The 27453-nt window shown below is 46.5% G+C and overlaps 11 protein-coding genes across 11 annotated transcripts in view; 7 read left to right on the forward strand and 4 right to left on the reverse strand.

The window, feature by feature from the left end:
* Positions 1-114: 114 nt before the first annotated feature.
* On the reverse strand, positions 115-2173 carry AGABI2DRAFT_65364 (hypothetical protein; the record flags this gene model as incomplete). The annotated part of the gene is made up of 3 exons (XM_006459181.1): positions 115-1142; positions 1614-1817; positions 1879-2173. The coding sequence occupies 3 exons, from the start codon at positions 2171-2173 to the stop codon at positions 115-117; spliced, it is 1527 nt and encodes a 508-aa protein (XP_006459244.1).
* Positions 2174-2248: 75 nt separating this feature from the next.
* Positions 2249-3721, forward strand: AGABI2DRAFT_191251 (hypothetical protein). Its single transcript, XM_006459182.1, has 5 exons — positions 2249-2330; positions 2380-2446; positions 2498-2743; positions 2796-3033; positions 3091-3721. The coding sequence occupies exons 1-5, from the start codon at positions 2316-2318 to the stop codon at positions 3653-3655; spliced, it is 1131 nt and encodes a 376-aa protein (XP_006459245.1). The 5' UTR covers positions 2249-2315; the 3' UTR covers positions 3656-3721.
* Positions 3722-3932: 211 nt separating this feature from the next.
* On the forward strand, positions 3933-5797 carry AGABI2DRAFT_116223 (hypothetical protein; the record flags this gene model as incomplete). Its single annotated transcript, XM_006459183.1, has 2 exons — positions 3933-4615; positions 4672-5797. The coding sequence occupies 2 exons, from the start codon at positions 3933-3935 to the stop codon at positions 5795-5797; spliced, it is 1809 nt and encodes a 602-aa protein (XP_006459246.1).
* A 1747-nt stretch (positions 5798-7544) lies between these two features.
* AGABI2DRAFT_201290 (hypothetical protein) lies at positions 7545-8183 on the reverse strand. Its single transcript, XM_006459184.1, has 3 exons — positions 8038-8183; positions 7761-7960; positions 7545-7713 (listed from the first exon to the last, which is right to left on the reverse strand). Exons 1-2 carry the CDS (start codon positions 8129-8131, stop codon positions 7809-7811), a joined length of 246 nt encoding a protein of 81 aa, XP_006459247.1. The 5' UTR covers positions 8132-8183; the 3' UTR covers positions 7545-7713; positions 7761-7808.
* Positions 8184-8260: 77 nt separating this feature from the next.
* AGABI2DRAFT_191253 (hypothetical protein) lies at positions 8261-9428 on the forward strand. The gene is made up of 8 exons (XM_006459185.1): positions 8261-8440; positions 8498-8517; positions 8572-8600; positions 8655-8742; positions 8796-8888; positions 8944-9067; positions 9124-9207; positions 9265-9428. Exons 1-8 carry the CDS (start codon positions 8323-8325, stop codon positions 9303-9305), a joined length of 597 nt encoding a protein of 198 aa, XP_006459248.1. The 5' UTR covers positions 8261-8322; the 3' UTR covers positions 9306-9428.
* Positions 9429-15078: 5650 nt separating this feature from the next.
* AGABI2DRAFT_134722 (hypothetical protein) lies at positions 15079-16129 on the forward strand. The gene is made up of 5 exons (XM_006459186.1): positions 15079-15372; positions 15433-15455; positions 15510-15577; positions 15647-15820; positions 15892-16129. Exons 1-5 carry the CDS (start codon positions 15266-15268, stop codon positions 15997-15999), a joined length of 480 nt encoding a protein of 159 aa, XP_006459249.1. The 5' UTR covers positions 15079-15265; the 3' UTR covers positions 16000-16129.
* A 196-nt stretch (positions 16130-16325) lies between these two features.
* Positions 16326-18082, forward strand: AGABI2DRAFT_116228 (hypothetical protein; the record flags this gene model as incomplete). The annotated part of the gene is made up of 4 exons (XM_006459187.1): positions 16326-16427; positions 16972-17035; positions 17087-17715; positions 17771-18082. 4 exons carry the CDS (start codon positions 16326-16328, stop codon positions 18080-18082), a joined length of 1107 nt encoding a protein of 368 aa, XP_006459250.1.
* Positions 18083-18412: 330 nt separating this feature from the next.
* Positions 18413-21304, reverse strand: AGABI2DRAFT_177251 (hypothetical protein; the record flags this gene model as incomplete). The annotated part of the gene is made up of 9 exons (XM_006459188.1): positions 18413-19012; positions 19065-19359; positions 19408-19688; positions 19739-19871; positions 19921-20055; positions 20110-20262; positions 20315-20633; positions 20694-21025; positions 21083-21304. 9 exons carry the CDS (start codon positions 21302-21304, stop codon positions 18498-18500), a joined length of 2385 nt encoding a protein of 794 aa, XP_006459251.1. The 3' UTR covers positions 18413-18497.
* Positions 21305-21371: 67 nt separating this feature from the next.
* Positions 21372-22536, forward strand: AGABI2DRAFT_66758 (hypothetical protein; the record flags this gene model as incomplete). Its single annotated transcript, XM_006459189.1, has 5 exons — positions 21372-21719; positions 21776-21904; positions 21955-22063; positions 22110-22320; positions 22371-22536. The coding sequence occupies 5 exons, from the start codon at positions 21372-21374 to the stop codon at positions 22534-22536; spliced, it is 963 nt and encodes a 320-aa protein (XP_006459252.1).
* A 390-nt stretch (positions 22537-22926) lies between these two features.
* Positions 22927-24585, forward strand: AGABI2DRAFT_201302 (hypothetical protein). The gene is made up of 9 exons (XM_006459190.1): positions 22927-23067; positions 23117-23307; positions 23362-23393; positions 23457-23573; positions 23626-23696; positions 23747-23835; positions 23886-24082; positions 24139-24281; positions 24338-24585. The coding sequence occupies exons 1-9, from the start codon at positions 22942-22944 to the stop codon at positions 24566-24568; spliced, it is 1197 nt and encodes a 398-aa protein (XP_006459253.1). The 5' UTR covers positions 22927-22941; the 3' UTR covers positions 24569-24585.
* A 477-nt stretch (positions 24586-25062) lies between these two features.
* Positions 25063-27453, reverse strand: part of AGABI2DRAFT_177253 (hypothetical protein) — a 3386-nt gene continuing 995 nt past the window's right edge. Inside the window, exons 2-7 of the mRNA XM_006459191.1 lie at positions 26552-27304; positions 26458-26503; positions 26164-26405; positions 25977-26114; positions 25812-25917; positions 25063-25762 (exon numbers count right to left, since the gene is read on the reverse strand). Of these exons, the coding sequence (XP_006459254.1) occupies positions 25281-25762; positions 25812-25917; positions 25977-26114; positions 26164-26405; positions 26458-26503; positions 26552-27304 (1767 nt within the window). The 3' untranslated portion in view covers positions 25063-25280. The remainder of the gene's footprint in view (positions 25763-25811; positions 25918-25976; positions 26115-26163; positions 26406-26457; positions 26504-26551; positions 27305-27453) is intronic.

Below are 27453 nucleotides of genomic sequence, written 5' to 3' on the forward strand. Positions count from 1 at the left end.
AAATATGGAATACCGTCCGGAAATAATGGTGATACTAATAATAATTAAAGGTGGTGTCCTTGAAAAAGACGCAGAAATGTCAAATATTGTCTGTCCTGGGATATGTCTAAGTTATTAACCTGTTCGCAAAAAAAAAGTCATCGTCAGACCATCGAGAAACTTCAGACCAAAAGAAAGAACCAACCTCAACCAAATTCTACCACCACCGCTCCTCTCTCTCACCAATTCCCACTCTCTCGGACCGCCAGGCACGATCCCGTCATGTAAAATATCCAACAACATTTGTCGTCCCTCACTCGTACCCACACCCTCAAGCACCCACTCCCCCAACCAACCCGCACCAATATCCTCAGCAGGATCCATCCACAAACCAGATCGATATCTCACAAACCTCGCCGTCCAAACCCATCTCTTCACCTCAACCCACCCATCCGTAGATTTCGCACTTCTCACCCTACTAGACAGATTGATCATTGTCAACTGAGGAACTTGATACTTGACTGGAGGGAATTTCCCAATCATGAATCTAAATCGGTTGGCGTTTCCACCGGGAGAAACATGGGGCATGAGATGCGCATAATAGTATGGTGATGGCAAGCTGATTGGGTTTTCAATGGGTAATGGGTCAGGCGCAGTATAAGGCACCAAACTATTTCCGTCAAATAGCAGCCATTTCCTAGAATTATTCGTGGTATTGTTATAAATACCTCGGCTTGAAGTGCTTCGTCTATATGGAGTGGATGAACCTGCGCAGGCAGAATCATCTTCAGCGCTCGCAGCAGGCGTGTCTTCCGGTGTTGGCGGAATGTATCCGAGATTGCAAACGATGTCACCGGTGCTGAGATGTTGCCATAAACCAGCGTCGACCAATTGTCGTTCACATAATAATACGCTTTCGGAATCAACTTCCATTGACGTGCAAGGCACAAACACGCGGAGGACGGGTGCACGAACCCGAGAGGTAGTAAGACGGAGATCATGGGGTGAGGCTATACCTATCTGGGAATGAGAACTTGAGTTGGAAGGCGAGGTGTAGCTGGATATGCTACTTTCGCCAGTGCGAGATTGCGGTAGATGTGATGATGATGAAGATGATGATGATGTCACGGGACAGAATGATGAAGATGAATCCCTGGAAGGGGCTAAGTGGCGTTTGGGGAGTTTGGGATCGGGAGAAGGGGCTGACAACGCGATATCCATGTCAGAGGCAACGCGGCTGATCCTATTATTACTATAGGCGCCAGTCCTCCGATAGGTAGAATATATCCTGAGCGCACGTGGTTCTGTTTCCGGCAAGGGAGGAGTAACATGGTTCTTTCTAAAAAACGAGCGGGTGGATATTTTTTTGAAGACCTGACGTGAAGAGCGTGGTTCTTGTACGTTGTTATTGATATTGGTCATGGAGAGTGAACCAACTGCGGATGAGCGGCTGATATCCGAGTCCGCCAAATTGTTTTTGAAATCCCTTTTTAGGTTTTTGGAAACCAAAGTGGAGTCAAAGATGGGGTCATCATGGGCCGCGTGTTCCTTGAGGTAGGACAGAGGAGCAGGAAATTCGAGCGGCTCCGAGTTGAACGGGTTAACAAAGACAGAAAGTCGATGAGATTTGTGACGAAGATCATCTTTCTCTGGTGGAATGGGAGATGAAGAGCTATGGACCAGCGCTTGGAGAAGCAAGACAAAGCGGGAGTGAGCTTGGGACAAACAGATTAGGTTCGAAGTGATGTAATTTTCTTCTAGTCTGGTGGGGTACGATGCCGTCATAATTTTCAACGCGTGTGTTGGGTAACGATGAAGTGGAAAGCGATGAGAAATGACTGACGAAAAGAAAGGAGCTGATCAACGGTTGACGAAAAAGATGGGAGGGGAAGAACGTACGCAGAAGGTCGAGGTCATGGAGAGAAACCGGAAGATCGTGATAGTTAGTGGGATCACGGAGGCGAAGGGCGTCGGCATATCCTGGAACGAGTCGAGAAAGAATAACCTCTCTGAGACTTGGCTCTAAAAAGATATTACGGCAATGACTACAAGTATTGAGAAGAGAAAGAAGATCTGGCCAGTCGAGATGAGCGACGAGAGACGAGAGAACTCGGGGAAGGTCGACGGCGAGAACGAGGTGAGGCTGGGGGGATCGGACAGGAGCCTTACCGTGCCGTGGGTGAAGGCGGGGCATGGTAGAGGGGTTGTGCAAAGGAATGCTGGTATTTAATATTGGACAGGCATCACGGGATAAGGCAGCGCAGATTGATCTGGTTATTCGTTCCGGGCGCAACGCTCCGCCGTCATCATTCCCACGCCCCTTCTCCACTCACAACATGGCACAGGCCCAGGTCAGTGCCTCGCCCTCCCGCTGCTCGCCCAACTCACCTTGCTCTCCAGGGCCGCGATCTAGAACGCGAGGTATTCGGTGGCTCAGACTCGGAGCTCTCCACAGACGACGAAGAGGGTGCGTCGTCTCGTCCTGTTTCCTTGTATAATCCATTCATTACCCTTTCAGAGCTCCAGCTCCCCCGTCCCAGCGTTCCTCGCCCAAAGTCTCCTCAGAATGAACTCGCAGAGTCGTCTGGGTCGGACTCCGAGGACGACTATGTCCAAGATAACCGCAACATAGGCAAAGCCAAGAAACGCATTCCAGGCAGAAGAAAGCGCACAGCAGACGATGGCGAAGAGCGACCAGTCCAGCGCAAGAGAAAAAGAAAGTCACCCGTCGAGATAGACCTCAGCGAGCTGCCCCCCGAGCAAGGTTTGTCCTTCCAGCTTGTCTGCCTCGCCCCTGCCTTACGGTTCTTGTGCAGCATCCAAGATACGACTTGATATGCAGATTGAAGCTATTTTGAAACCCAAAAAGACATCACGTCCGCGCAAAAAGAAGGGCGGTGATGAAGTTTTGGACAGCTTTGCCGATGATGAGGTAGCCCGACTTCGTGAGGCCATGTTACACGCAGCGGACGAGGATATCCGTGCGAACGAGGAAAAACTTCCTGCGACGGCTAAACTGCGCATGCTGTCCGAAGCAATGGAAACTCTTCGAAAGTTGGTCACATCACGCAATGTTATGCTGAATGCTCGAACTGACACAACCTCTTTTAGGGCATCACTGGCTCAATCCATTATTGACAACAACCTTTTAGAAGCAGTGAGACGATGGCTCGAGCCTCTTCGTGACAAATCTCTGCCAGCGCTCAACATTCAGCGAGAACTCTTCTTCAGTATTCGCAAAATGGAATTTATTGATACGGCCGTGCTCAAGGAATCTCAACTCGGCCGCGTCGTTTTATTCTACACAAAGTGCAAACGCGTCACGCCAGATATTGCACGTATCGCCAATCACCTAGTGTCGACATGGTCTAGGCCTATCATCAAACGGTCGGCTTCGTATAGGGACCGTGTTGTACCTATTGCCGCCCTTGCGGAAGATGGAGTGCCAAAAGAACATCTCAATACTATCCTGGCTAAACTGAAAGACGAGGAAAGGGGCCGTATCAGGAAGCATACTGTCCAGGTTCCTCATGCAGTGATTGGAGACTATACTATTGCGCCCCGAGCCACCACTGGGTTTTCAAGGCCGAATGTCAGTGTTGATATGGATATCGAGAGAAGGAGGAAGAACAATGAGATGTTGAGGAGCTTTACCAGAAGGGTTGCTAATAAATGAGCTGTAAATGTAGACTAGCGTGTTAATATTATCACCGGAACTCGCTCTTGGGAGATGGGCGCATGACTGATCGGCGAGTGTGGACGCATACCGGATCGAGGATGAATCAGTGATGTGGGGTTACGTGAGAAAGGGACGTTGTTTGCGAGTGTTGTAGAGTGGGTGAGTTGGTTGATTGTGATCTGCTACTCGCGCTCGCCGGCGTCGACTTGCTCGCCTCTATCCTCTATCCTCAATCTAATCCACCGCGACTTTCTTTCTATCCTTTTCTTTATCTATGCACGCACAGGCCGCCTCTCCCGTTGCTCTCGTTCTCCCTCTCCCCCCCGTTCCCCGTCGCACTCCCTCGCTCCTTTCTTTCGCCTCTGCCGCCTCCCCCAGGACTCCTCGCAGCTGTGGATCCCCCTGTCCATCCATTTTTGTTCCCCCGCATCCCAACAGAAAGAGCACCGACAGTTGGAACAGTTCAAACGGTCCCGACGACTCGGAATATGAGTGGAAGGCGGAGCAAGTCCTATTGCTTTCCAGGGCAAGTATCCCGTCTTTCACCTTCTTGTCTTCATCATTCACGCCTTTCCAGACTCTCGATGCTCTTCCAGCCCATCTGGTAACTCCCTTCAATGGCCCAATTCCACCATCCAATCTCCTTGATAAGATCGCCCGGGGCGTCTCACAAGCCAAGGGCCCTGTTGATTGGCCCCATTCTCTTCGCGCGACGCGTGTCAAACTCATTGAGCTTTCGCGTCACCGAGCCAAAGAACAAGCTGCTGCCAGGCAGCAACGCGAAGCAATTGCCGAAGAGATGGAATACGCGTCGGAGATGGAGACCAACTATATCTACAATGAAAATGGCGCGGAAAAGCCTGTTGGTGTCAAAAAACCTTTGTATCGCCAGTCGAGCATGGACTTCATGCTCAATGCCGTGGGGACGGATATACAAAACAATGAAAACCTCACTCGGTGGGTCAAAGTTTTTCCACATCCAATGCTTGACTCGTGTTTACTGTTGACCATAGTCTCTCTAACCGCCTCCAGCGTGCCGAACGTCAAAATAAGCAACCTTATTCATACTCGAGCTGCATCAAACGCCCCTCTTCTCCCAGTTCTATACCCTCGTTGATCAATCCTTCCACGCCGAGCTCTTCTACTCTTAACACTCTTTCTTCTGCAATCTCTCAGCGCAAAGTCATTCGCCGAAAGGCTTCCTCTATCTCGTCGTCTTCGCTGTCTATTTTGAGCAGTAGCAGCAGTGACGTCCTGCCCAATCCTCGCGTACGACACATCATGGAATACGATAATCTCCCTCCAACACCGCCTCCTAAGGATACGCACGTCCCAAAGAAGACTGGCACCAAACGGGCACCCTCTTTTGGAGCCCTTGCACAAGGCGCCAGGCGTGAGTATCTCTCACAGTCACCCCAGGACGAAGACCGTCATCGAAAGCATCCCGGGGGTTGTGCTTCATCCGACGAGGAGGAAAAGGCCCGGAACAAGCAAGTGAAAAAACCTAGGAAACTAAGCTTGGTGGCGACGCCCCCTCCTGATACTCCTGCTCCTATAACTCCCATAACTTCTCCAGTCAACATTAAAGGCGGCTTGAAATCAAAGGTCAAGCCGCTTCATCTGATCAACTTCAAGGGATCGAAAAGCCCTAGTGGGTCCAAGAAGGAGAACAAGGAGAAGGTGGTGAAGAACAAGAAGGAGAATGCCCAGGATCGAAGCAGAGGCTCTCAGGTCACAAAGCCACTTCCTATGCACTTGCAGCACAGGTCAACTGAGTTGCCTGAAATAAATGATGTATCGATGTCTCCAGCGCCCCCAGCGTTGAAGACACTCCATGCAGACGCTCGCTCCCCGCCGTCTGTAGTTGGCGCTCCAAGAACGTTGAAGTCCGCTTTCACACCCTTGCCCGAATCTCCCATGGCCAAGTCGACCTTATTGAGCCCTGCCGCCGACATTACTGCCACGCCTCTCAGTCCAAAGGTCAAAACGTTGAGAAGGGTTCGACGACTCGCACCCGCCCGTCGGATCTCTTTCAGTAGCCTCGTCCCGCCCGGCGAAGAGGCTGATGCTGATGGAGAGGGCGACGGTGAAGAGAAAGGAGGACGAATCGAACTGGGCAGTGCATTTCAACTCCACTGATTGGTGTCAGTGGTGGATTGCAACAAACCTTCGAGGTTGCATCTGTATAAACTGTATCATCATCGCGTCCACTGCACCATCGCTTGTGGTGTATCAACTTCCTACATTATTCTCTTCTTTTGTTTTCTTTTGCAATCCTGAAAGCATACACTCTTTTACCACTTCTCTCCATACACCATTTTTCTGATGGTGATTTCGCCTTGCATCGGCGTTTTGTCCAACCAACGTTGGTCATTACCATCTTATACCACTTGGTATATGCTTCATCTGTGGATACACGTCAATTTCAACTCACCTTCCTTTCTGTTCGGATTAACCGACACATATGTTAACTATACGGTCTCTACTTGCCTATCAGCCACTTTCACATTCCTTGCAGGTCTATTTTCTTTCTGTCGTGAATTTTTTTCTTTGGATATTCTTTCGCACTGTTTTCACTTTCGAAGCGTGTCCAAAGCGCATTTGTGTCAAACGATACGGTTCGGTTTGGTCATTCGTATCTAACAACCGTTTTCCCTTTCAGCAATTGTGGACTCTTGCTCTCTTTTTAACCCCATCTTCTTTCTTCCAGTAAACACTCCCTTGATGCATTTACCTCACATTCTCTGGATTTTTTTCCTTTTTTCTTAATCATCTCGTCTACCCTGACACACATCGATATATTGTTGGCATTGAAATGGTTCGCTCCGAACGAACTTGTATACTAAAATAGCAAAATTCTCTTTTCTTTTTCTTTTTTCATCGTCGTTTTTCGTTTTTCTTTGCTTCTTTTCTGCTTCTCGTCGTTTTATTTTTTTTCCGGAAAGGGCACACGCAAACAGAATTTAGTAGTCTTATCTTCCGCCCCTTGTTTTTGTGGTTCTTTTCTTTCTTTTTTTCAAGTGATCATCTAGGGTTTTTCGACTGGGTCGGTTATTATCCGGGATTCTTTTTCTTTGACAAACGTACATACATACATACCCCTCTTTTTTTTCTTTTCGTTTCTTTCGTTTTTCCGGCATGGTTCGGTATACAAACAGCATTTTTTTAGAATTTATTGTGGAATATATATGTGTTTTTTTTTTCTTTTGAGTGTTGTTGTTAAGGTCGTTCAATGCTTTTATGAAGTGTGGATAGCCTCTTTACGTGTTTTAGGTCATGACTTGAACGACACTTCATTTGGGCTTTGACTTTACTGATGGTCGAAGTTTGTTGGGTGCCAACGGTTGAGGTTGACAAAAAGAAACAGTGAACGAACAATTTTGGTTCAATGGGCTTTGCTATGAGTATGATTTTGGTCATCTTTTATATTGATACTGGTAGGATGGAGCCGCCGGACGTCTCTCGGGGACGGAGTGCTTGAACATCATCGCTGCTGTATAGGACTCTAGGGAGATTTGATGGTTTTGCAATAGTGCGATGCGGCAGGCTGAAGCAGGTCAATTTCACGATCATACGTGAAAGTCGCCAACTAAGGACGAAATACTCTTGTAGACTCTGTAAGCCGCGGCCTTACAATACGTGGTATAAACTTGGTAAGAAAGGTCTGAATGGATTGTCTGTCTCGGTTCCGAATGGCTAAAATTTATGATACCTAAAAAACAACAGACTGAACGCTAATAAAGTATCACAGAGGGATACAACTGACCGTGAATGATGGGCGCTTCATTGTCAAAGTAGGATAAATTGTAAGTTAGAAGTGATATTCATTTTAAAAGCATTTGACGTTGCTGCTCCGAGTCTTCCTTAATGACCTAGTGTTATTCGAGGGTACAAACCAAATTTTGAGATAACGGGATTGACATTGGGCTGACAATTGAATACATCGCGAGTCTGGAGAGCACTATTGTCGCCTTTGCATCATGTAAGATACATGGCGAAGAAATAACATTGTGTGGTTATTCAGAGTGTGAAGGAAACAAGCACTTGTCTAGAATCTTCAGGCACGTTAAATATAAACATGATGAACAGGCCTGGAACTTACAAGTCCGACTTCAATAGCGACTTACCCCTCCTAGCCTCGCAATTATACCTACTCATCCGCAGTCATGGCCACCTGTCCTCTCCGTTGGCGAATTTCTTCCCGTTTCAGAGCAAGCAGCTCAGCCGCCCGAATATCCCAACGGTATGCCCAGTATCCTCCATAACCAAAAACAGCCATTGCGATGACATGGCCTCCAGGATCTACTCAAGCAAATACAGAGGTGCAAGTCATTGGTCAGTATTTAGACGCCAGTATTGGAAGTATTGAAGTGGCGCACTTTCAAAGAGATTTCTTCTTTGAATTCCGAGTTGATAAAAGCGGGTAGCAAGGCCAAAAAGAGAAAAGCCAACAACGTTTGAAAGTAAAGGCATTACTTTTTCGCGACAACGGGTGAGTTCGTGAACTACCAGGAAAGATGGAAACAAAACCAAAGAATGTACACAGCCACTGGCTGCTTAAGGATTGCCTTATCGAGACCAACATTTAAGTGCGACAATAGGTATATAACAAACTTATTGTGTTTCTTTCCTGTAATTCCATCTTTCTTTCCCCCTCGATTATCATGGCCTCCTCAGACTACGTAGACCCTCTTCGTTCCTCCACGGAACACAAGCTTAATACCGCAAAAACGAAGAAAGAAGATGGCGATCAGGCATTTAAGCAAGGTGATACCAAGGCAGGTTAGTGGCGTCGTGTCTGTCAATGCCATGTCCCACTGAGATAGATACCTTTCTTAGCTCTCAAAGCTTACCACGAGGTGAGGACATTGGTTTCTCTTCAAATCTACGCCACGTTCTAAATATTTTTTAAGTCCCTCATGTTTCTGCTGGGCATAGACAAGTGAGTAGACTGATCTCCGCCACAACCACTTGACACTCACACAGTGTATCTAAGGTCTGCGCTTCAAAGTTTGGGGTTATCTCAACCTCTACCTTCCGCTAGTGATGCTACAAAGGACCCTAAGACAAAAGAGAGAACAGAGGTGGCTATCTCTGTCTCGTAGGTTCACCACATCTTGATTAACCGCCTGAGCAGATAGACGAGATTATTGAGAAGATCTACGCGAACATGGCTGCGTGTCATATCAAAAATCAGAACTGGAAGCGTGCTGTAGAGACTGCCGATAAGGTATTTCGGCTTGCACTTGTTGATACCCTTTCCTGAAATTTTGTGGCGCTTCCAGGCTCTTCAAAAGAATGAAGAGAATTATAAGGCTCTGTTTCGCAAAGCAAAGGCTTTAGGAGAGCAGGGCTTTTTCGAGAAGGCTAGCAAAATTCTGGAAGATATCAAATCCAAGAGCCCGGCTGGTATGTCCTGCCGCAGCATCTTTCTTGTCTGTTACTGGACCATTTTATAAAATCAGATGCCGCCTCCGCTACTACCGAACTTGCACGATTGAAGGTCATCGACGATGAACGTGAGAGAGCGCACAAACAAAAGCTGAAAGGTAAGAGAAGATAGCCATATGAGATAACTTCACAAGTTGAATCCTCCTGCTTTCTAGGCTTCCTCAACAGGAAGAAGGATGATAAGGCAACCGATTAGGGTTCGGGAAAAGGTTGTCGAGTCCCGCTGCTGTGAATTGCGACGCGCCGTCATTGGATTACTTCAAGGGATTCCTGTATAATGTGTCTTATAGTTTATAATCTCCATTGAATGTCTGCAATTTACCACTGATTGCCGTTTAGCCGAATATCTAGGCTTGGGTAGGTACCGTCAAGACAGGGCATTCGTTTGATGCATATAGGTGCTAAACGTTTTCCATCATGATTCATGACGATACGTTAAATAAATGCAGAATTCGCGGTGACGATGAACGGTATGTATTTGATTGGAGAGGCAATGATACATAATGCAACAGTCAAATCTGCACACCTGCAGGAAGGCGGACGGAAATACAATATGCAGCGCGCTACATATGTCTGACTAACATCAGAATCGATCGATTCTTGGTCCGATGATGTAGACAGATTCCTCTGGAGAGGGTCAAAGGCTGTTATGTGCATGGCTTGTCCGATGAACTTCCATATGGAGGGATAAAGCTTGGACGAGGATGTGCGCTAGGAAAAGCAGCAGCTCCACACAACTAGATAGGCTTTGCGTCGAGACTTGCGAAGCATTGACGACTGCGATGGCCAAGATCATGCAAGCCACTACTTCGAAAAAAAAAAAGCTCGCTCGCAGTTGGAAAAGGTCTAATCGACGTAGCCGATGAACTTGTCGCTTGGAGCGCGGCCTTGGGGAACGATAACTGCTTAAGCTCCTAGCTCGTTGGAGATCATGAGACCTATAAGATGAGTTAGATCGTGGATGTAAACGCAAGCAGTGGAGTTGGAATCAGTATAACTAGGATTATTGTAATGCACACATTGGCAGCCTAAGCAGCATTCGTGTTTATACCAGAAAGGTTGTTCATCTTGGAAGAAAAATATCGGGAAGGCTTACCTGCATCGGGGCTAAGTATTCATAGCAAACTCGAGAGGCTGACATTGTTGTCGGAGGTGAAAGGCTGCGCTACCTGGATGCCAGGTGGCCAGTCACGCGTCACGCGTCATGTGTCATTACACGCGCGTCTCGTCGCGTTTGCTGTGGTTCTACTAAGTGCTTCCCCTTCTTGACCATGACATCTACGCGTGAACCCTTACCAACAATCAAAATTCTGAATGAGACGTATACTACGGTCAAACCTCTGTTATTGTATCTTGTGGACGTTCTGGAACTGGATTTTTTTGTCCCACCCTCTGATACTGACCCTCTGGCCTTCCGAGTCTTGTTTGATAACACCTTCATCGCAACCAACAAAGTTACAGAGGCAAAATTGCAACATAAGGAAGCACCAGGTGGAATGGGTGATGTATGTATTTTGTCACCTTATTTAAAGACTGGACTCACAATATGCTGCGTTAGGCTATCAAAAAAGCGCAAATTACTCTTTTCCAGGCAGGCTGGTCAGCTTACAATATTCTAAAGCTAGGTTATAGACTATCAAAGGTATTATCTTGTTTTGTCAACTTTATCCGAGATAGTAAACATATCTGCTCAAGGGAGGCCATGTTATCGAGAGTTTTAGCGTGAATACCATCGTCACCGCCTTACTGAGTCCAGAATGGGAGATCCTATTACAAAGGCTCGTTTTTTTGAACGTGTGAATGTGCCGATACCAATACCAATGACGATTGTTTTTCATATAGGACGGGCATTACTGTAATGCTCCACCTATTGATTGATACTTCGATTTTTGTATCACTGCCCAATGGCTGCCTTTGTCAAATGACTGGCGAACCCCTCAACGTACCCCGTGGGGGTATTCATGCTGTTATAGAAGAAAACACAAAGAAGTTTTTGAAACGTGCCTCTTCTTCCCTAGAGAATATAGAAAGCGGCCCCCCTTCAAAGCGTCGTAAACTGGGCCTTGGTAAGCCCACCAGAGCTACTGCGCCAATTCTAAAAATCAAAACGTGGGTTATACAAACAAATCAACGTGTTTTCGTGTCCTGAACATCCCAAATAGGCCTTCCGTTATTCCCATCGTTCGCGTGAGGATGTTTTATGCACGTCCTAACCGCATACCAGGGTCTGGTAAAATCGTCATTGGTCTTCCTCTAAAACGTAAGTATTTTAGTTGTCAGCTGTCTGCTTGCTGGATATTCAAAAACTTTGTTCAAAGATGTCTTCAACATCAATCGCCGAGACAATGTTCCCTCGAAGCTCGACTCTTCGCATGTCCATGACCCAGACAACAAAGAACAAGAACTGAAGGCTAGACATGTAATGCGTTACATTTTCGCTCGACAACACAACTTGGTAAACCCATTTCATGTTACATCTATATTCGAAGTCTATGAGTATGGCAACTACTTGGATCGTGAAGATGAGATAAGGGTAGGTGGACATCAATGCTCTTTGCATTTTATTCACACTCTCGGAACGAAAGCGCGCTTTGCGGTTGCGTAAAGTTATAAGAACTCCAAAACGATTAAAAGATATCGTTCCCTTGGTTGACAAGATGCTTTGGAGACATTACAAATGCCCGTATAAGCTACTCCTGGATAAGCTCTGTCCTTCCAAAGTGGGTCCTGCAGGACATAACTATGTTAGTATATATCCTAAAAGTTTTTCAGGTGAAGATTAAAGATAATGTGAACGATTCAACTATTCTGGTATGAGGATGGCAGAAATCGGGTGTATATCACTGACTTTATCACAGGAGTGGATGTCAGAGCGGTCAATCCAGCTACAGACACAGGGATCATACGGTGCAGACACCACCGGCGTGTCCTTGAGTACTGTGAATGTAAATTCGAAGCCAAGAGACTCTATGCCGAAGCCAAGGTTTGCTGAATTTGCATGCTCGTATATTGAAGTAGGTCCCTCAGGATCAAGTCGTCTCTTATGTTGCTCAAGCCTGTATCTACTGTCAACAGGTTTATCGCTATGTCGTTGTTGTATGCAAAGCCATCATTCCAAAGAGTTTTTGGGGGAGTAGAAAGAACTTCAATGTCATTATGAATAGTGAGTGGATTTTCACCGATTGGGCGGATTTGTAGGCTGAGTGGTGAAAGGCGTCAAGAACTTTATTACCAGCCGCCGTTTGGAGACGCTGAGCTTGCACAATATCATGCAAGGGTTCAGCACTTCAGATTGTGATTGGCTAATTCCTCCGGGCCCTGGAGCTCGACAACAGCACCGCGTGAGCGTCACAGATGCTCTAAAGCGCAAAGAGCTTCTCGAAGAGTTCCTTGTCTGGTTCTTCGACTCTTTTGTCCTGCCATTAATCAGGGTATATTGCAACAACTTCCCCTACCTTTTGTTCGCTGACGGCTTTTCTGCAGACATGCTTCTATGTTACAGAGTCATCGGCATTTCGGAATCGGGTCTTGTATTTCAGACAGGATGATTGGGTTACACTGTGCTTGCCGCTGGTTGAGAGACTAAGATCTGGCACGTTTACTCGTATATCTGAGGTACTTCATCTTATCATGATTTGTACTTTTTTGACATTTTGTTTGGATAGACTGAGGCGTCGGAAATCATGCGCCAACGGGGTCTCGGGTTTTCATTTGTGCGGCTGCTCCCAAAAGAAACTGGTGTACGCCCAATCATTAATCTTCGGAGGAAACAAACTGTTGGTGCTGTCCTACAGTTGCTTAGCTTGTTAACATCATACCTTATAGGAGTCGGGTAGTTCCTCTATTAACAAGGTTCTCGAGACGACTTTTCATCTCCTCACTTATGAGAAGGCTAGCACCAACGCCCTTCTGTTGTTATGGTTCCCTTACTCATTGCACAACAGCAAACTAGGCCTGAACTGACCGGGGTGTCTGTCCGGGGTTCAGATGAAGTCTACACTCGCCTTATGAACTTCAAGTCCCGGCTACGACATGATCATTTCGGACGCCTGTATGTACACTTATTTGAGAGATGATTGTAATACTGACGGTCATGTTGAAGTCCAAAGTTATATTTTGTCAAAGTGGATGTCCAAGCTTGCTTTGATACAATAGACCAGGGGAAGCTCCTCGCGATCCTTCGGGAGCTGATTTCTGAGGTGAGCAATTGTGGATGAAGTTCAGAGCAACGAAAATATGCCTCTCCAGGATACCTATACGGTCCGCAAATATTCCAAAGTCCGATTTTTACGTGGCCAGATGCAGAGAACTCAATCCAATCGAGCTTATCCAAGGGGTCTGAAATCTATCCAAATCTAAGCGCTAAGCATTCAACATTATCTCTTAGATGAAGAACCACATTTTCTGGATATGGCAATGGAACTGGCGAGTGCCCTCCGCCATACTATCTTCGTCGATCAGGTAGCTATCACACGTTGTCTAATAGCACCCGCACCTAACTCAACCAACGTAGTCGGTTTCTTCCGTTAGCAAAAATTTTGCACTTGACCTGTTAAATTCTCACATTAGTGACAACATCGTAAAAGTGGGTTTGTATATTATAGCAGGCACTCACCTTTGACGCCGGTCAACTAGATTGGAGGCAGCTATCACCGTCAGACGGTAGGCATACCTCAGGGTTCAATATTGTCGTCACTTCTATGCTCCTTTTTCTACGGTGACCTCGAACGGCAATTTGGATCGTACACCGAAAGCGAAGACAGTGTCAGTGCTTTCCAAGATGATTTTCCTCCACTCGCCTAATTATGATCAGACCCTTCTGAGGATGACCGATGACTATTTACTCATTACCACCAATCAGTCAAAGGCTAGGTCTTTTCTCGACATGATGAATAAAGGTATGCCAAGAGGCCATATTTGATCATGATTCCTGAACGTGATCCAGGGCACCCGGAATACGGATGTTTTATAACGAAAGAGAAGACGATGAGCAATTTTGACTATGATCACCAAGTTATGAACGTCGTAGATTCACGAACGCGGCGTGAGTATATGATCGTCTCTGGAAGGTGCCATCTCATTGGAACATATTATCAGATTTTTATTGGTGTGGTTATGCCATCGACATGAAGGACCTCTCTGTCTCAGCTGACTATACTCGGTATCATGGCCTAGGTAAAACCTCTTTCTGGTTGCTCAAGATTTCTAATTGAACATTCTTAGACTTGTCCAATACACTAACGGTCAGTCGAGGGCATAAGCCTGGTGAACGTTTTGTTTCAAAGATGCTGTTGTAAGTTTTGATGATGCGGCCTCAATTCCACCGCTAAATACTTGACAGTCTCGCTAAGATTCGAGGCCACACCATATACACTGATCCGCAACTGAACAGGAAGAGTGTGATATACCAGAATATATACCAGAACCTTTTACTGGCCGCGATGAAGATGCACTGTTACCTTCGGGAATGGAGTACCAGGCAGTGCGGAAGCTCGAAATTGATACGAAGTACGCTTAAGCTTTCCTGTCAGCATCGTAGCTTATTGCCTCCAAGGCACAGTGCAGAAGATGATTTATCATTCGTTAACGTCATCGCGCAAAGGGAGAAAAGAACGTAGCCATGGATTCATCCAAAAAACAGCAGTGATGTGGTGAGCACTCATTTTCCATGGAGGATGCGTGGAAGAGAGCTGAAATTGGATTGACCAGGCTAGGATACTATGCATTCTACGAAATCTTTTCCAGAAAGTCCACCCAGTATAGGGCATTGACTTTGTGGCTAAAGCGAGAGCTAGATAGACCGATTTACCGGAGCTGCGAGAAGCGATTTCGCGGCCTTGCCAAAGATGGGTTGCTGAGGATGAGTGGTATTGTGTATTGAGGTTAGAACGTTAGAATCGCCTTAATAATTGCAGATGACACACCTCCGCCGGCTAGTTTTTACACGTGATACTGAACTGTATGCGCTCATCCATATTCCGGCTTTGAAATCGAATGCTGCGACGAATCAGAATCCTTGTCAGCCCATTTTTTATCTTGCCACATGCCCAATCAGCCTTAAAAGTCGTCCCATTCCGTTCGGGTTTGACACGGTGTCTCCGCCCTTCTTTATCGACTACTTCCACCACTTCCCGTCTCTTCTCGTCGACTGCAGCCATGTCGGGATTCTACTCTCTGAAAGCCGAGCTACCTAATGGCGACGTGTTTGACTTCGCAGACCTCAAAGGAAAGACAGTCCTCATCGTCAACATTGCTTCGAAGTGGTATGTTGCGCTCTTCTGTATGCCTCGTCCCTTCGACTCACGGGGAAATTACGTAACCAGCGGATTCACTCCCCAACATAAAGGTTCCATCCCTTCTCCCATATATCTTCGGGACTTGCTCTGAAGATATCATACAGGTCTTCAGGCTCTCGATGAAAAATACAAGGATAAGGGACTAGTCATATTGGGGTTCCCATGCAATCAAGTACGCAAAGGCGGTCTCTTGCTGCGATAGATTCATGCATGTATCAGTAACTTACCTCATATTTTATAGTTTGGTTCTCAAGAGCCGGGATCCGACGAACAAATCAAGGAGTTTTGTACTGTTAATTATGGCGTCAATTTCCAACTTATGAAGAAGTCAAACGTAAACGGGGATGAGACCAACGAAGTTTACAAATGGCTCAAGTCTGAGAAGCCAGGACTCCTGGGGCTAACCCGCATCAAGGTATGTCTGTTAATACTTGGCACCAGCCTTTGTATCTCGACTCGGACTGACCATTTCGACAACTCCACTAGTGGAATTTTGAGAAGTTCCTTGTGGACAAGAATGGTAAAGTAGTCAACCGCTGGGCCTCAACAACCACCCCAAGCTCTCTTGAACCCGAAATTGAGAAGATCTTGTGAATAGCCAGGGTGCAAAAATCCTAGTCATGGCCATATGAGGGCATAAAAGTATACAGATCTAGGATCAGGCACGTAATTAGCCCTTGGCACTTGTATATGGATTTGGCCATGCATTGATTTCTTCGTTCACAACCGCGAGGCTTTACCTCAGTTCTCATCTTCCTAAGCGGTCGTAGCTCGGAGGGCTCCGGCCTCCGTTAGCTAATATGAGGTCAACACTTCGTGCTTTAAGCTTTTCGCATGTGTCTAATCAGGGTCATACGCCATATAAAGTGTCGTCCCGCAAGGACGTGTTAACCCCCTTGCGGACACTCATACAACCCACCATGCTTATCAAATTTTCTGACCTACCAGACGACATCATCTATGTCCTTGGAAAATCATTGAAAGAAGAGGGTACTGCAGATGTTTATACCTTGATGCTTCTTGTGAGTAGTTGTTCGCTCGAATTCAATCCCGTTTGGCTGACAAGAAAGGCACATTAAGTCAAAAAGGACTTACGCCGTTGTCATACCCATCGTCTATTCCTCAGTTAACTTACGGAGCTATCATCAGTGTATTCATACACTGGAATTTCTGCGAAGACATCCCCATGTGGCTTCGTACATCCACACACTTAGTGTGGCTCCCCGTAATAGAACACTGAGTTCGAACTCGAAATCTTGCAGTGAAATAGAAACTAGGGTTGCTTATATATTAGAACAATCGGCCCCAAACTTAAAATGCATGGTCGATTTCTGCTGGGATGGGTCCTGTATGCCGAAACCAACGACATTTTGGCATACATTGCAAAAAGAGTGCGATTTTCATTTCTTTCAAAGGCTTTTATTAGGTTCTGATCCGAATTAGATGCCAAAACTTAGTTTATATCACCACGACGATCTCTCATACGGACCCCTTCTCTTGGGACGAAAAGACAAGTGTATGTCTACGGGTTCACGATAATCATTTTTTTCTGAATGTCCTATTTAGTTTTTACAACTGCAGAATCTACGAGGATTGTCTGTAGTTATCAAGACTTCGCCAGATAATCCACGTAAGTCGAGAAATGTTCACCGGATAATCATATTCATCAAGGTCAATCCAGATGATGCTATATCCGAACCACCTCTCTTTCTGTCCAGATTTCCACCATCATTCTGGGAAATGATTCATCCCTCTCGGTCACCGAAACTACGCAGCTTGACTTTTGAGAGCGATAAATTACGCTCCTTTGATTTCAATCCTCTGTTCAAACTGAAACTCCCCTCACTCCGTGTGCTTGCTATCGGGGCATTTGTTTTCTCTGATTTCTCCTGCACCGATCTTGTTTCGTTTCTTGCTTTCACGAGGAAAATGGAACACTTGGAAATTTCCCCAGTGGCACGGATTCCGTGGCAAGATATACACTTCGACCAGCTACAGCATTACGGAGGCAACGCGTATTCAGTCATGGCGGGAGCAGCACATTGGTCCAGCCTTCGGGCTCTGGACATTAGCAGTCTTCCTCTCTCTTTCGTTCGCATGACAAATTTCGTTCAAAAGTCTTCAAGATTACCTCTCTTGAAATTTTTGAAGCTACGAGTCACCTCCGAAGACACCATCTGTTTACCTTCCTGCCCAAGAATTTGTGGAGATAGTGATCCTAGCCTCGACCTCGTACCAGCTTTGGCATGCTGTTACCCTGGACTGGAAGAACTCCACATGATAAGCTCTGTGGGAAGTACTTTGCCTTGGGTGAGTCGAGATACATAACTGTGCCTGGGATACGTGCTGAGTTGACGATGTCAAGGATTCCATTCTCGTTTCGTTACGGAGATTCCAAAATCTAAGAAGGTTCCATCTTTCGCAAGTCCCCCCTAGGCTTGGCGGAAGCACACTCCAAACTGCAGTGGCAGCTTTATTTTCCAACAATAAAATTGAGCAAGTTGTTGTTTCGCGTTCCGCTGGTCCGTGGCAAAGGGTTTGCGATTATAAAATCGATGAAAAGGTGACAGTCGGATATCTCAACCGTCAATCCCACATTGTTACCGTACACCGGATCAATTACCGCGATAACGAATATGTTTCGAGCTCGAAATTCCTGTTATCATGGACCATTTAGTTTCGCCTCTGCGTATTTTGGATTTCAGTACTGTTCCACATTTTGAGTAGCCTCGTTTAAACATTGGAATAATAATTAGATCCCATAATTGTTACACAGGTTTCGAATTGTTTCATCTAAAAACTGAGCAAGGACGAAGACTTTGGGTTTGAATTGTTGGATGAGCTGAGCGTGGTAATGCCGGGACAGGTGGAATGCACTAACTTATTGCCGTTGTGGTCATCGAGGCCTTCCGTGACATACCCGTGGGACATGGGGAATCTTGATATAGGTCTTCAAGACGAATCATAGAATACATAATCTAGATATACATACACAACAAACGGCGGCTCGTCCAGATACGGGAACCGGATCTCTTCTCTGCGATCGTGACTAATGGAGTAAATCGAACGAATTTGCAGCTCATCGCCGATATTCATTGTATATCTGAATTTGAGTTACCCCGAGATAACCGATTTCCCGGGTTTTCATCCTCATCTTTCTCTCTAATGCCTTCCGAATCCGAATCAGCTGGCTTATCAACTTCTTCTGTTGTCTCTTCCTCTTCCTCCTCTTCTTCTGAATCATCGTCTTCGCTTTCTTCGCTTTCCTCACTCTCCTCCTCGTCTTCACTACTCTCGGAACTTGCACTAACGGCATCAGCATAGAAGCTGTCCAGGTCCTGGGCAAACGTTCCTTTGTTGTCTTGTCGAGAATCTGGTCTTGAGCCGCTTGCGGGAGTCAAAACAACTGGTGACGCCATTGCCCTCGGACGTTGACCAGCGGAGGACGATGAAATTGCACTTGGGACGGGGACAACAGGCTTGTCATCTTCAGAATCCCTCAACGAGGATTCTACGCCTTTCTCTAACCAATCAGGTAACGAAGCATCTATTTGCATGGGTTTCCCAAGAACAAGACTGAGAGACGCAAGAGGGGTGCTTCCATCGTCTGCCGTTCAATCATTAATAGTCACGATAACACAATGTTCATGGCCACCTACCAGAATAGCTCGATTCTTCCTTGAGGGTTCCAGACTTGCCGTCCATGAGCACCAAACGCACTTGCTCGCGCCTCAGGACAACTCCACCACGGTCTTCCGTCTCTGTGAGAAAACTGGGTGATATGCCAGCTAAGAGAGAGCTGAGCATTTTTGCCCGGTCCCTTACATCGTAGCTCGTATCGTAACGAGCCAACGAGAATACGTATCGTGATAAAAGGGTGAGAATTTGGTCGTTCGGGGACAGTACAGAGAGTTTTGCCGCCAAAGTGATCACTTGTAATTTAACGGGAACACTCTGGGTCACAGATGAGCAAGATTTCTACTGAAATATGAAGAAAAGTACCTCTTGACCGAATGATTTCGCAGTTCTACGCAAGACATCTGGTGCCCACTCAACAACTCCTTCTGGTCCTTGTCCTAGTTCTTTTGAAGCTGCATATTGACCAACTAACCAGATTATGCAAGCCCGAGCTTGCGCGTTTTGGATACTGTCGAGTTTCCCGGCAAGCCGAGCAATGATTGAGAGAGGAGTCTGAGAAGAATCGGTTGGTCCTGGTAAAGCTGATGACAACTGAGCTTGAACAAGGATTTTCAATACAAGAATGGCTGGGCCAGTTACGCTGTCTAATCACGTTGTGTTAGTAACAGCCAACGGTTCGTCGAGATACACAGACCGGTTCCACTTTGTATCATCCCAATCAAAGCCGTCAAACACTGTGGCGTTGACTCCGGGACAACAGATGCGCATTGGCCTATTGCATGAACCGACTCGCTCACGATGCAGTCGTCAACATCTTCCGAATAATCCTGGAAGCGAATCTCAGCCTACGATCCAGTAGTTAAAAGGAGATCTTACTATAAATTCCCTCAGAATCGCTCCATAATTCTCAGAATTAAGAACTAGGAGTAACAGCTGGATCTTATGACGTTTAGTCTCCCGAGCATCATTAGTCCTCAATAAAAATCGAGAATAGTAAGGTGAGAATATATCCTATTGGGACCTTTCTTTAAGTGTGGAACGGGAGGAAAATGAGAGTTTACAGACCGGCGCTCTTGGTATAATCACCAGCAAGTACACAAGTACAACGCGCTCGATTTCTCTCGATTCATGCAAAAGCTTAAGAAGCGGTTGAAGCATTTTTTGTAAATGTGCAGTGGTCCCTGCATAGTACATCACCTTCACTGCGGCCATGATGGACTGGTAGCACAGAAATCAGAGATTTCACGGACATGTAGAGATATATGCTCACCGCAGGATTGCAACTCATTAAAACAGGTTCCACCGACTGTAATAGCAACTTGACATCAACATCAACCTCATCTCCAATCGGACGAGGAAGCATAATCCTGGCGTATCTCAGCAAAAGATTCATTAAGTCGATTTGACCCCATTCATCGACATCGACGAGTATACGGCATAAGCGGCGATAATGTTTGTGAAGGAGGTCAAGTCGAGTGGGACACACGGCTTCAAAAGCTACCGCAACGCTACCAATAGCCAGTGGCGACCGTTCCTTTAACATATTTGTGATAATCTCGATAAGAGGAGTAAGATGTGCTGGATCGAGCCTGCAAAGAAAGATGGATAATTGCCTTCTCCCTCCGACAAATCTGAGGACGAGTACTCACTCAGAACACCTCGGAATAGCTAGTGCCGCTGTCTTCCTGACGTATGGACTAATATCCGCCGCACACTTCTTGATTGCCAGCACGACGATGTTACCGATCATGGAGACTCTAATTCCACTTAACACTCGCAAAGCCATAGCTCGGATTAGAGGGTTGCTATCGGTAAGGTCCTTTTGAAAGGTGTTGATTGATAGCAATGCCAAGTCAGGTTCTTGCTCTGCGTAGCGGAGAAGGTAGATGTAGACTAATTTTCTGATTTCGAGATTTTGGGAAGCAACATTTTTTACCACTTGAGCGAAGTACTCAGACACGTTGCGGCCCTTTGAAATCAACTACACGCCATTTTGGTCAATTGGGCAGGTAAAAGGGGAGTCGAACGTACGACGCACTGCAATCAGTCTTTTCATAGCATCCAATTTCTCCCTGTCACTGTTTGAGTCCAGTTGTTTTCTGATGTCCTTGGTCCTGTCGTCGGCATTTTCCAAGTATGTTGTGCCAGCACCGCGAGCGATCGCCAGATCTCTCGTGTGCTCTGAAATAGATTCCTGAAGACGCATGCCGAGCCTGGTGGCATTTTCTGTGAGGGAACTGAGATATTGTGGCCCAGACATGGGAGGAAATCAGAGAGAACGACAATGCATAATTACGTCATACAGCCCAATCCTGCTTTCTTCGACTATGCGGCTAGGAGCTATCCCAGAACTACCAAATGCCATCGCAAAGTCTTTGGAAGAGCATGGCATAAAAACCGATGCAATTTTTCTCTCTATGGCTCCTTTGGATATCCTCCGTAAATTACCACTTGGATCAATCTCGCTTGGCGAAATCAATCGCTGCAAGGAAATCGTGGCGAGAGTATCAGCGGCCCCTGGACAATCTGCCAGCAGTCTTCTCAAATCGGTGCCGCAGAAACCATCCTCTATGAATGTTGAATTACCCCTTTCGTTGGAGCCTGTCCAATCTTACTTCTCGCCTCACACTGATAAAGTTGTGGAATTATCAGGCGATCGGAATTCAAGAAAATCGGTGCGTCGCGCTCACAAAGTCTCGTGTGCAGGGGTGTATTGACTTAAAAACTCAAGGAATTTTTTTTGAATATCGTACTTCGTTACCTCACAACAAATGCTCGCAGTATCGTGCACTGGGTAGACACGACGGGTGATTTCTCGACGACCAAGGCCTCGAACATCTTGAAACAATTCGGGCTAGATGTGAGCTGTCAATCACCATGATGTTGATTTAATAGCTCACTCCTGTTTAGAAAGAAAACAATTGCCTCGAACGCATCCACGTATCCTTAGCACTAGAAGTTGAACAGCTTTATGATATCCTTGATGGCCTGGCGACTTCGCTTGAGGTACGATGTCCAAGTTACACGCTAATCTTTAACTTTCAACACATGCTCACAGGCTGAAGATGGCATCTCGGCGACTGGCTACCTCGTTGTTGACAATGTCACTGCGCTCTATGGACCCCTTCTAAGTGTGGCATCTTCTCAAGGACATGCCCTCATGGTGGACCTTATGCGTCGATTAAGAATAATATCCCAAACTCATTTAATCACGGTGATAGTCTGTTTGAGCGCCAATTACATTTATGAGACAGTCACCACTAGCTTGGTTCACAGGTTATCAACGATAGCATAAGTAATTTCCAGGACCCCGCCAAGTCTATCAGAAAACCAGCGCTGGGGCCCTCTTTTACCTTTCTTACAGATGCGACCTTATGGATGTCCGATCCTCGCCTTGTGACCAAGTCGCCTGGCGCCACTTACCATAATGAAAAATCCGACTACATCAACTATCTCCTAGAAGTTACAAAATCAAGCTTTGGGGTGAGATAGTTCTCATCGGTGATTTGCTTGGTTAATGATGAAAACTTTAGATTACGGGCACCGCTGGTTCTTTTTCACTCTGGTCTGGGCTCTACATGCTTCCCGATAAATGAATTTCTGCAATTCACTCTATTATGTGGAGTGATATTCTGATTATGCAAGAGTTCGAATCCTTGTACCAGACGTATAAGTCATACATAAGTACTCGAGCGTGTTCTCGCTCATCCATATTAGGCGACTGCAGTGTGAACTAACAGGCCCCAGCATGTGGTCATCTTACGACATTGGAACGCAGTGTGAGTAAACCGAAAGGTACCCGGTAAAGAAAACATCCAACCTCCTAGTGTTGGTGAGGGCATATCATATTTAAATCGAACATTTTTCGACACGCATTGTACCCCGAAATCCCCTTCAATGGCACCTGTAGCTGGTAACGCAACAGTCACAACTCAGAGTGATCCGATACATTTGGCTAAACCTTTTTACACACCTGCTATCAACGACGACGGGGGTAAAGCTTATCCATATGCCCAATTCGAGGTAAGTTGTTGAGCCGAAGTTAAACAACCTGTCATTGAATGTTATTTAGCCATTCTTCCCCGATGTTACTTGGGAGTCTCTTACTGAAGTTCATGTTGAGGATCGTGGACTGCATGCTGACCCACTGAAGAAGAGACTTCTAAGTGCTGCCTCTCAGGTCAAACACCTGACACCCGTCCTTGGTACAGAAATCGGAGGTATTGACCTTCGGAACCTCACAGCGGAACAAAAGGATGATCTGTAGGGGCTTGTTCAATGAAATAATCTCGAGTTGGACAACTGATTCTCTAACAGAGCCCTTTTGGTTGCGGAGAGGGGCGTTGTTTGTACGTTTTTCCAGAACGCTTCATTATAGATTAGACGGACTTAGATAAACCCTTCTTGCCTAGTCTTCCGCGATCAAGAGATTGACATCCACCAGCAATTGGAGCTTGGTCGTCATTTTGGTCCTCTTCACAAACACGCAACCACGCCGATGCCAAAGTGTGGTTTAGAAGAAGTTCATGGTATGTTGTGCCTTCTGCGGCATTCTTGAGGTTGTATTCAAGTTCTCCACAGTCGTCTATAACGATGCAGCTGCTCGTCCAGACCCATCGGCCTTCTCAAAAATTGAGTTATGGCACGCGGATGTTAGTTTCTTTTCATTCGTAACGAGTCCACGTTACTAAAGAGCGACAAGATCATATACGAGATCCAACCTGCTAGCACAACTTCTCTGAAGATTTTAACCGGGCCTGAAACCGGAGGGGATACCCTCTGGACATCCGGGTGAATAATGCGTTAATCAGTGTCTCAATTATGTGCTCAATTCCCATCAGTTACGCCTTGTACTCATCTTTGAGTCCAGCCTTTCAGAAGTATCTCGAAAGCTTGACTGCTCTTCATAGCGGTGTTGCTCAAGCTGATGGGGCCAGAGCAGCTGGCATCACTGTGCGCAGAAAAGACATAGAAACTATCCATCCTGTCGTTCGGGTACACCCAGCAACAGGTTGGAAGAGTGTATACGTCAACCCTGGTAAAAAAAATCTCCCTTAGAGCTCATTGAGTAACCGAAATTCAAATGACATTCAGGTTTCACGAGGCGCATACTTGGCATTCCAAAGTCAGAGTCTGATGCCGTCTTAACATTCCTCTACCAACAAATGAGCGAGAATCCTGACCATCAAGTTCGCTTCAAATGGGAACCTAATTCTATCGCGTTTTGGGATAATCGCGTGCGTAGTCGTTTTAAGTAAAACTTCTCTTCACACATAATGCTTGTCACTTCTAGGTCGTTATGCACTCTGCGACCTTTGATTTTTGGCCTGCAACTAGACACGGCCTACGTGTCACACCTCGTGGGGAGAGACCCCTCTCTGTGAAAGAATACGAGGAGAAAACGGGTAAAAAAGCAAAGGATAGACAAATCGAGATATGGAAACAGCAGGGTGTGGATATTGCATCCGTTGCCACTCTAGATGCATTGAATGGCATACAGAAGAAACGTGGATACAATGATTGAAATTGAGCTGTGTTAACCAAAGAATAGTGTTATATTCAATTGTACTTATAGTCTATACTAGCTCCCAGCCTCTGATCCATCGCTTTGCCTTAGGTAGTACTTATAACTTTTACAATCAGATGCGGGGTAAGCAGATCTCTTCCACCAAACATCGTTTTGTTTACCACTATCCGGTCCATTCTAATCATCGATCACGCTGATAAGTATACATACGTTGCAAGTATTACATAGACACAATTAGGGATGATCACACATCCTAACCCTATCCCATTATCGGGTCATTACTTGATATGAATCTCCCAAACTCATTGAATTCAATGGGGGCATCGACCCTGGAATTGGGTCAAGAATCAAGATTGCCGTTTCGCCGATCAGTTGAAAAAAAAAAGGGGTGGCCCAACAATCTAACTGCAGGGATCTCGCAACAATGTTTTGCTTCCAACATCACACCAAGATCTACCTTTGCCACTTCAAAGATTATCAAAAAATCAGTTTTATAAAAACGCAATTTTGTTGGGGTAACTAAAAAAAAATGTATCTCGAAGCTCGTATTTTAGACCATCCCATTATGTATAACACAGACCACAAAGAATGAAGAAGGGGTGATGCAGAGGCAGAAGCCAAGAGCCAGCAAGATGAAATTTACAAAAATAATGCGGAACAAGGTCTAGGAGCACAGGTGACGAATGATTACAAAAAGATTAGGATAATATCAACGGGAAGAGGCTTGGGGCACTGAGGAATGCTGAGAGCTTCGCATGAATGATTGGTGCTGAAGATGTTCAGGGTAACTACGCCCGTGAACGGAAGGGGGCCCAGCTACGGATGATGGTGGTTGTGAATGCTGGACGGGTGTGGACCAAGGGGGCACGGGTATAGTACTCGGAGCACTTTGCGCAACAGGCGGGGGAGGTTGGGATGCTTGAGGAGGAGGAATGGTTCGATTAGACTCTGACGATGAATTGGGTTCTTGTGCCATGACATTCATGAGCTGAAAAGACCCTTGGTGATGTTGCTGGGAACTAGATTTTGAATCCGTTGGGGAGGAAGGTTCCGCAGCGTTTTTGTTTTTTGAACGCGACTTGTCAGAGGATTCGGCTGCTCTAGCAGAGGCACGCAGTGTCTCGAGGTCAATACGTGGAGTCTGACCGGTCGGGTCAGTTTTGTCACGTTTGCGCATAAGTTTTGCATAATCTTCATAGATGAGTTAGGTCTTGAAAACATCTCAGTCGCAAATACGTACGAAGTCCGCACGCGTTGCATAACGTACGCGCGCCATCCGGTCCTCTCCTCCACTCAGGAGTCTCTCGGATATTGCATGAATGACATTTTCCAGGAGGTGTGGCCCGCTGTCAAGGACGACGACTATTAAACTTTAGAAAGTGACTGGACGGATGGCATAGCTTACACTTCTTTTTCTGTATTTGCTTTTAGTCTGACCAGCAGTAGTATTGGCTCCAGCAGTACTACTGGCCCGTTTACTGCGAATCATCTCCATATCTTGTTCAGCGGTCGTCTGACCTTTATCAGCACCCAGAGCATATTGCTAAAATAGTCAGACGTGTGGTGACACTCCAAACGAGGAGACGGCTTACTCCTTCGGGTGAGTCGGCGTTATTGCCTCCCTGTACCATATCCTCCCATGGTCGTTTAGGTGCCCGATGGTCTTCCGAAGCTTCATACATGGAGTCACCTAACTTGTTGCGTTCACTATCAGGAACATGCGCTCGCTTAAATTCTTCTAAAAGTCGGACGACTTGCAAAGCTTTCTGCGACATATCTTGGAGTTCCGCGGGCGATGGTTGGGGTGGTTGCATGCTTTGCTGTGCTGCAGCTACTATTGAAGTTTAGTAAAAAAAAATGTTTGGAAATAACATATAGGAATTTACCGTAGTGCTGAGCAAACAAGCACAGCGAGTTGCAGTGTTCAACGATCTGCTCCAGTTGAATGTTAATACAACGATGACATAACAAAGTAGTTACTATATCTACCTCATTCATAGGATCGCTATGATCTGGAACATGCTTTACCTCAGGGGCTGATGATGCAGCCGGTGGGTAGTGAGCATTTCGCGATTCAAGATTCGTTGGCACAAGAGGCGCCGTCCTCGTGAATGGCAATTGCTGCTGCTGAGGTGGCGGATGCGGTTGGGATTGAGGTAGCTGGGGCTGACTAGCGTGATGAGGGTTTGGCGCTTGGGCCTGAGAGTGTTGAGGCGGATGGTGCTGAGTCTGTGACGGTGGCAGAGACTGCGGCGGAGGCGCATGCTGGTGTTGGGATGGAATGATCGTTTGGGGAGTGGAAGGCGGCAAGGCATTCGTTTGATGATGATGATGACTAGATACCGGGGGAGGGGGGTGATGATGATGAACCGACTGTGAAAGGGCTTGTTGGGTTTGCTGGGCGTGTGAAGGGGCGGGGGGTGGTTGGTGATGGGGTGGTTGAGAATGACTTGACGGTGGCCAAGGACTCTGCGGTGGATGGACGCTCGAATTAGGCGAAGGGTAGGGGTTACCGTGTGGGGCATGATTCGGAAGTTGCTGTTGTTGGGGTTGATGCGAGCCCGACGAAGATTGATGTTGTGAAGTATGATGCGGCGCTTGCTGGCTGGGGTGCGGAGGTTGAAGAAGCGACGACGGGTGTACAGAGGGTGGGTTTGATGATGCCGTTGGCTGCTGCTGCTGGTGTTGTTGCTGCTGGTGTTGGTGTTGGTGTTGTTGTTGTTGTTGCTGCTGCTGGGAGGGGTGAACATGAAGGGCATGGTGGGATGGCGGTGTGGGGTGTGATGTATTTTGATGTTGAAGTGATTGTTGATGGTACGCCTGGGGGTGTTGGGGAGCGTGCGAGGGATGACCTGGCTGCCGGGTTTGTACATAGTGCTGCT

This window comes from Agaricus bisporus (genome assembly GCF_000300575.1).
Source record: "Agaricus bisporus var. bisporus H97 unplaced genomic scaffold AGABI2scaffold_3, whole genome shotgun sequence".
Classification (NCBI taxonomy): Eukaryota; Fungi; Basidiomycota; class Agaricomycetes; order Agaricales; family Agaricaceae; genus Agaricus; species Agaricus bisporus.

Bases quoted from the DNA above. Each gene is read 5' to 3' on its own strand.
- AGABI2DRAFT_191251 (XM_006459182.1), top strand. The intron at 2,447-2,497 runs GTGCGTCGTCTC...TTACCCTTTCAG, and splicing joins CTCCACAGACGACGAAGAGG to AGCTCCAGCTCCCCCGTCCC. The intron at 3,034-3,090 runs GTTGGTCACATC...AACCTCTTTTAG, and splicing joins GCAATGGAAACTCTTCGAAA to GGCATCACTGGCTCAATCCA.
- AGABI2DRAFT_201290 (XM_006459184.1), bottom strand. From the start codon at position 8,131: ATGCCTTTACTTTCAAACGTTGTTGGCTTTTCTCTTTTTGGCCTTGCT. The intron at 7,961-8,037 runs GTGCGCCACTTC...TTGCTTGAGTAG, and splicing joins AAGAAGAAATCTCTTTGAAA to ATCCTGGAGGCCATGTCATC.
- AGABI2DRAFT_191253 (XM_006459185.1), top strand. From the start codon at position 8,323: ATGGCCTCCTCAGACTACGTAGACCCTCTTCGTTCCTCCACGGAACAC. The intron at 8,889-8,943 runs GTATTTCGGCTT...TGGCGCTTCCAG, and splicing joins CTGTAGAGACTGCCGATAAG to GCTCTTCAAAAGAATGAAGA. The intron at 9,068-9,123 runs GTATGTCCTGCC...TTATAAAATCAG, and splicing joins CAAATCCAAGAGCCCGGCTG to ATGCCGCCTCCGCTACTACC.
- AGABI2DRAFT_134722 (XM_006459186.1), top strand. From the start codon at position 15,266: ATGTCGGGATTCTACTCTCTGAAAGCCGAGCTACCTAATGGCGACGTG. The intron at 15,578-15,646 runs GTACGCAAAGGC...CATATTTTATAG, and splicing joins TGGGGTTCCCATGCAATCAA to TTTGGTTCTCAAGAGCCGGG. The intron at 15,821-15,891 runs GTATGTCTGTTA...CAACTCCACTAG, and splicing joins TGGGGCTAACCCGCATCAAG to TGGAATTTTGAGAAGTTCCT.
- AGABI2DRAFT_201302 (XM_006459190.1), top strand. From the start codon at position 22,942: ATGGCACCTGTAGCTGGTAACGCAACAGTCACAACTCAGAGTGATCCG. The intron at 23,836-23,885 runs GTGAATAATGCG...AATTCCCATCAG, and splicing joins GATACCCTCTGGACATCCGG to TTACGCCTTGTACTCATCTT. The intron at 24,282-24,337 runs GTGCGTAGTCGT...TGTCACTTCTAG, and splicing joins TCGCGTTTTGGGATAATCGC to GTCGTTATGCACTCTGCGAC.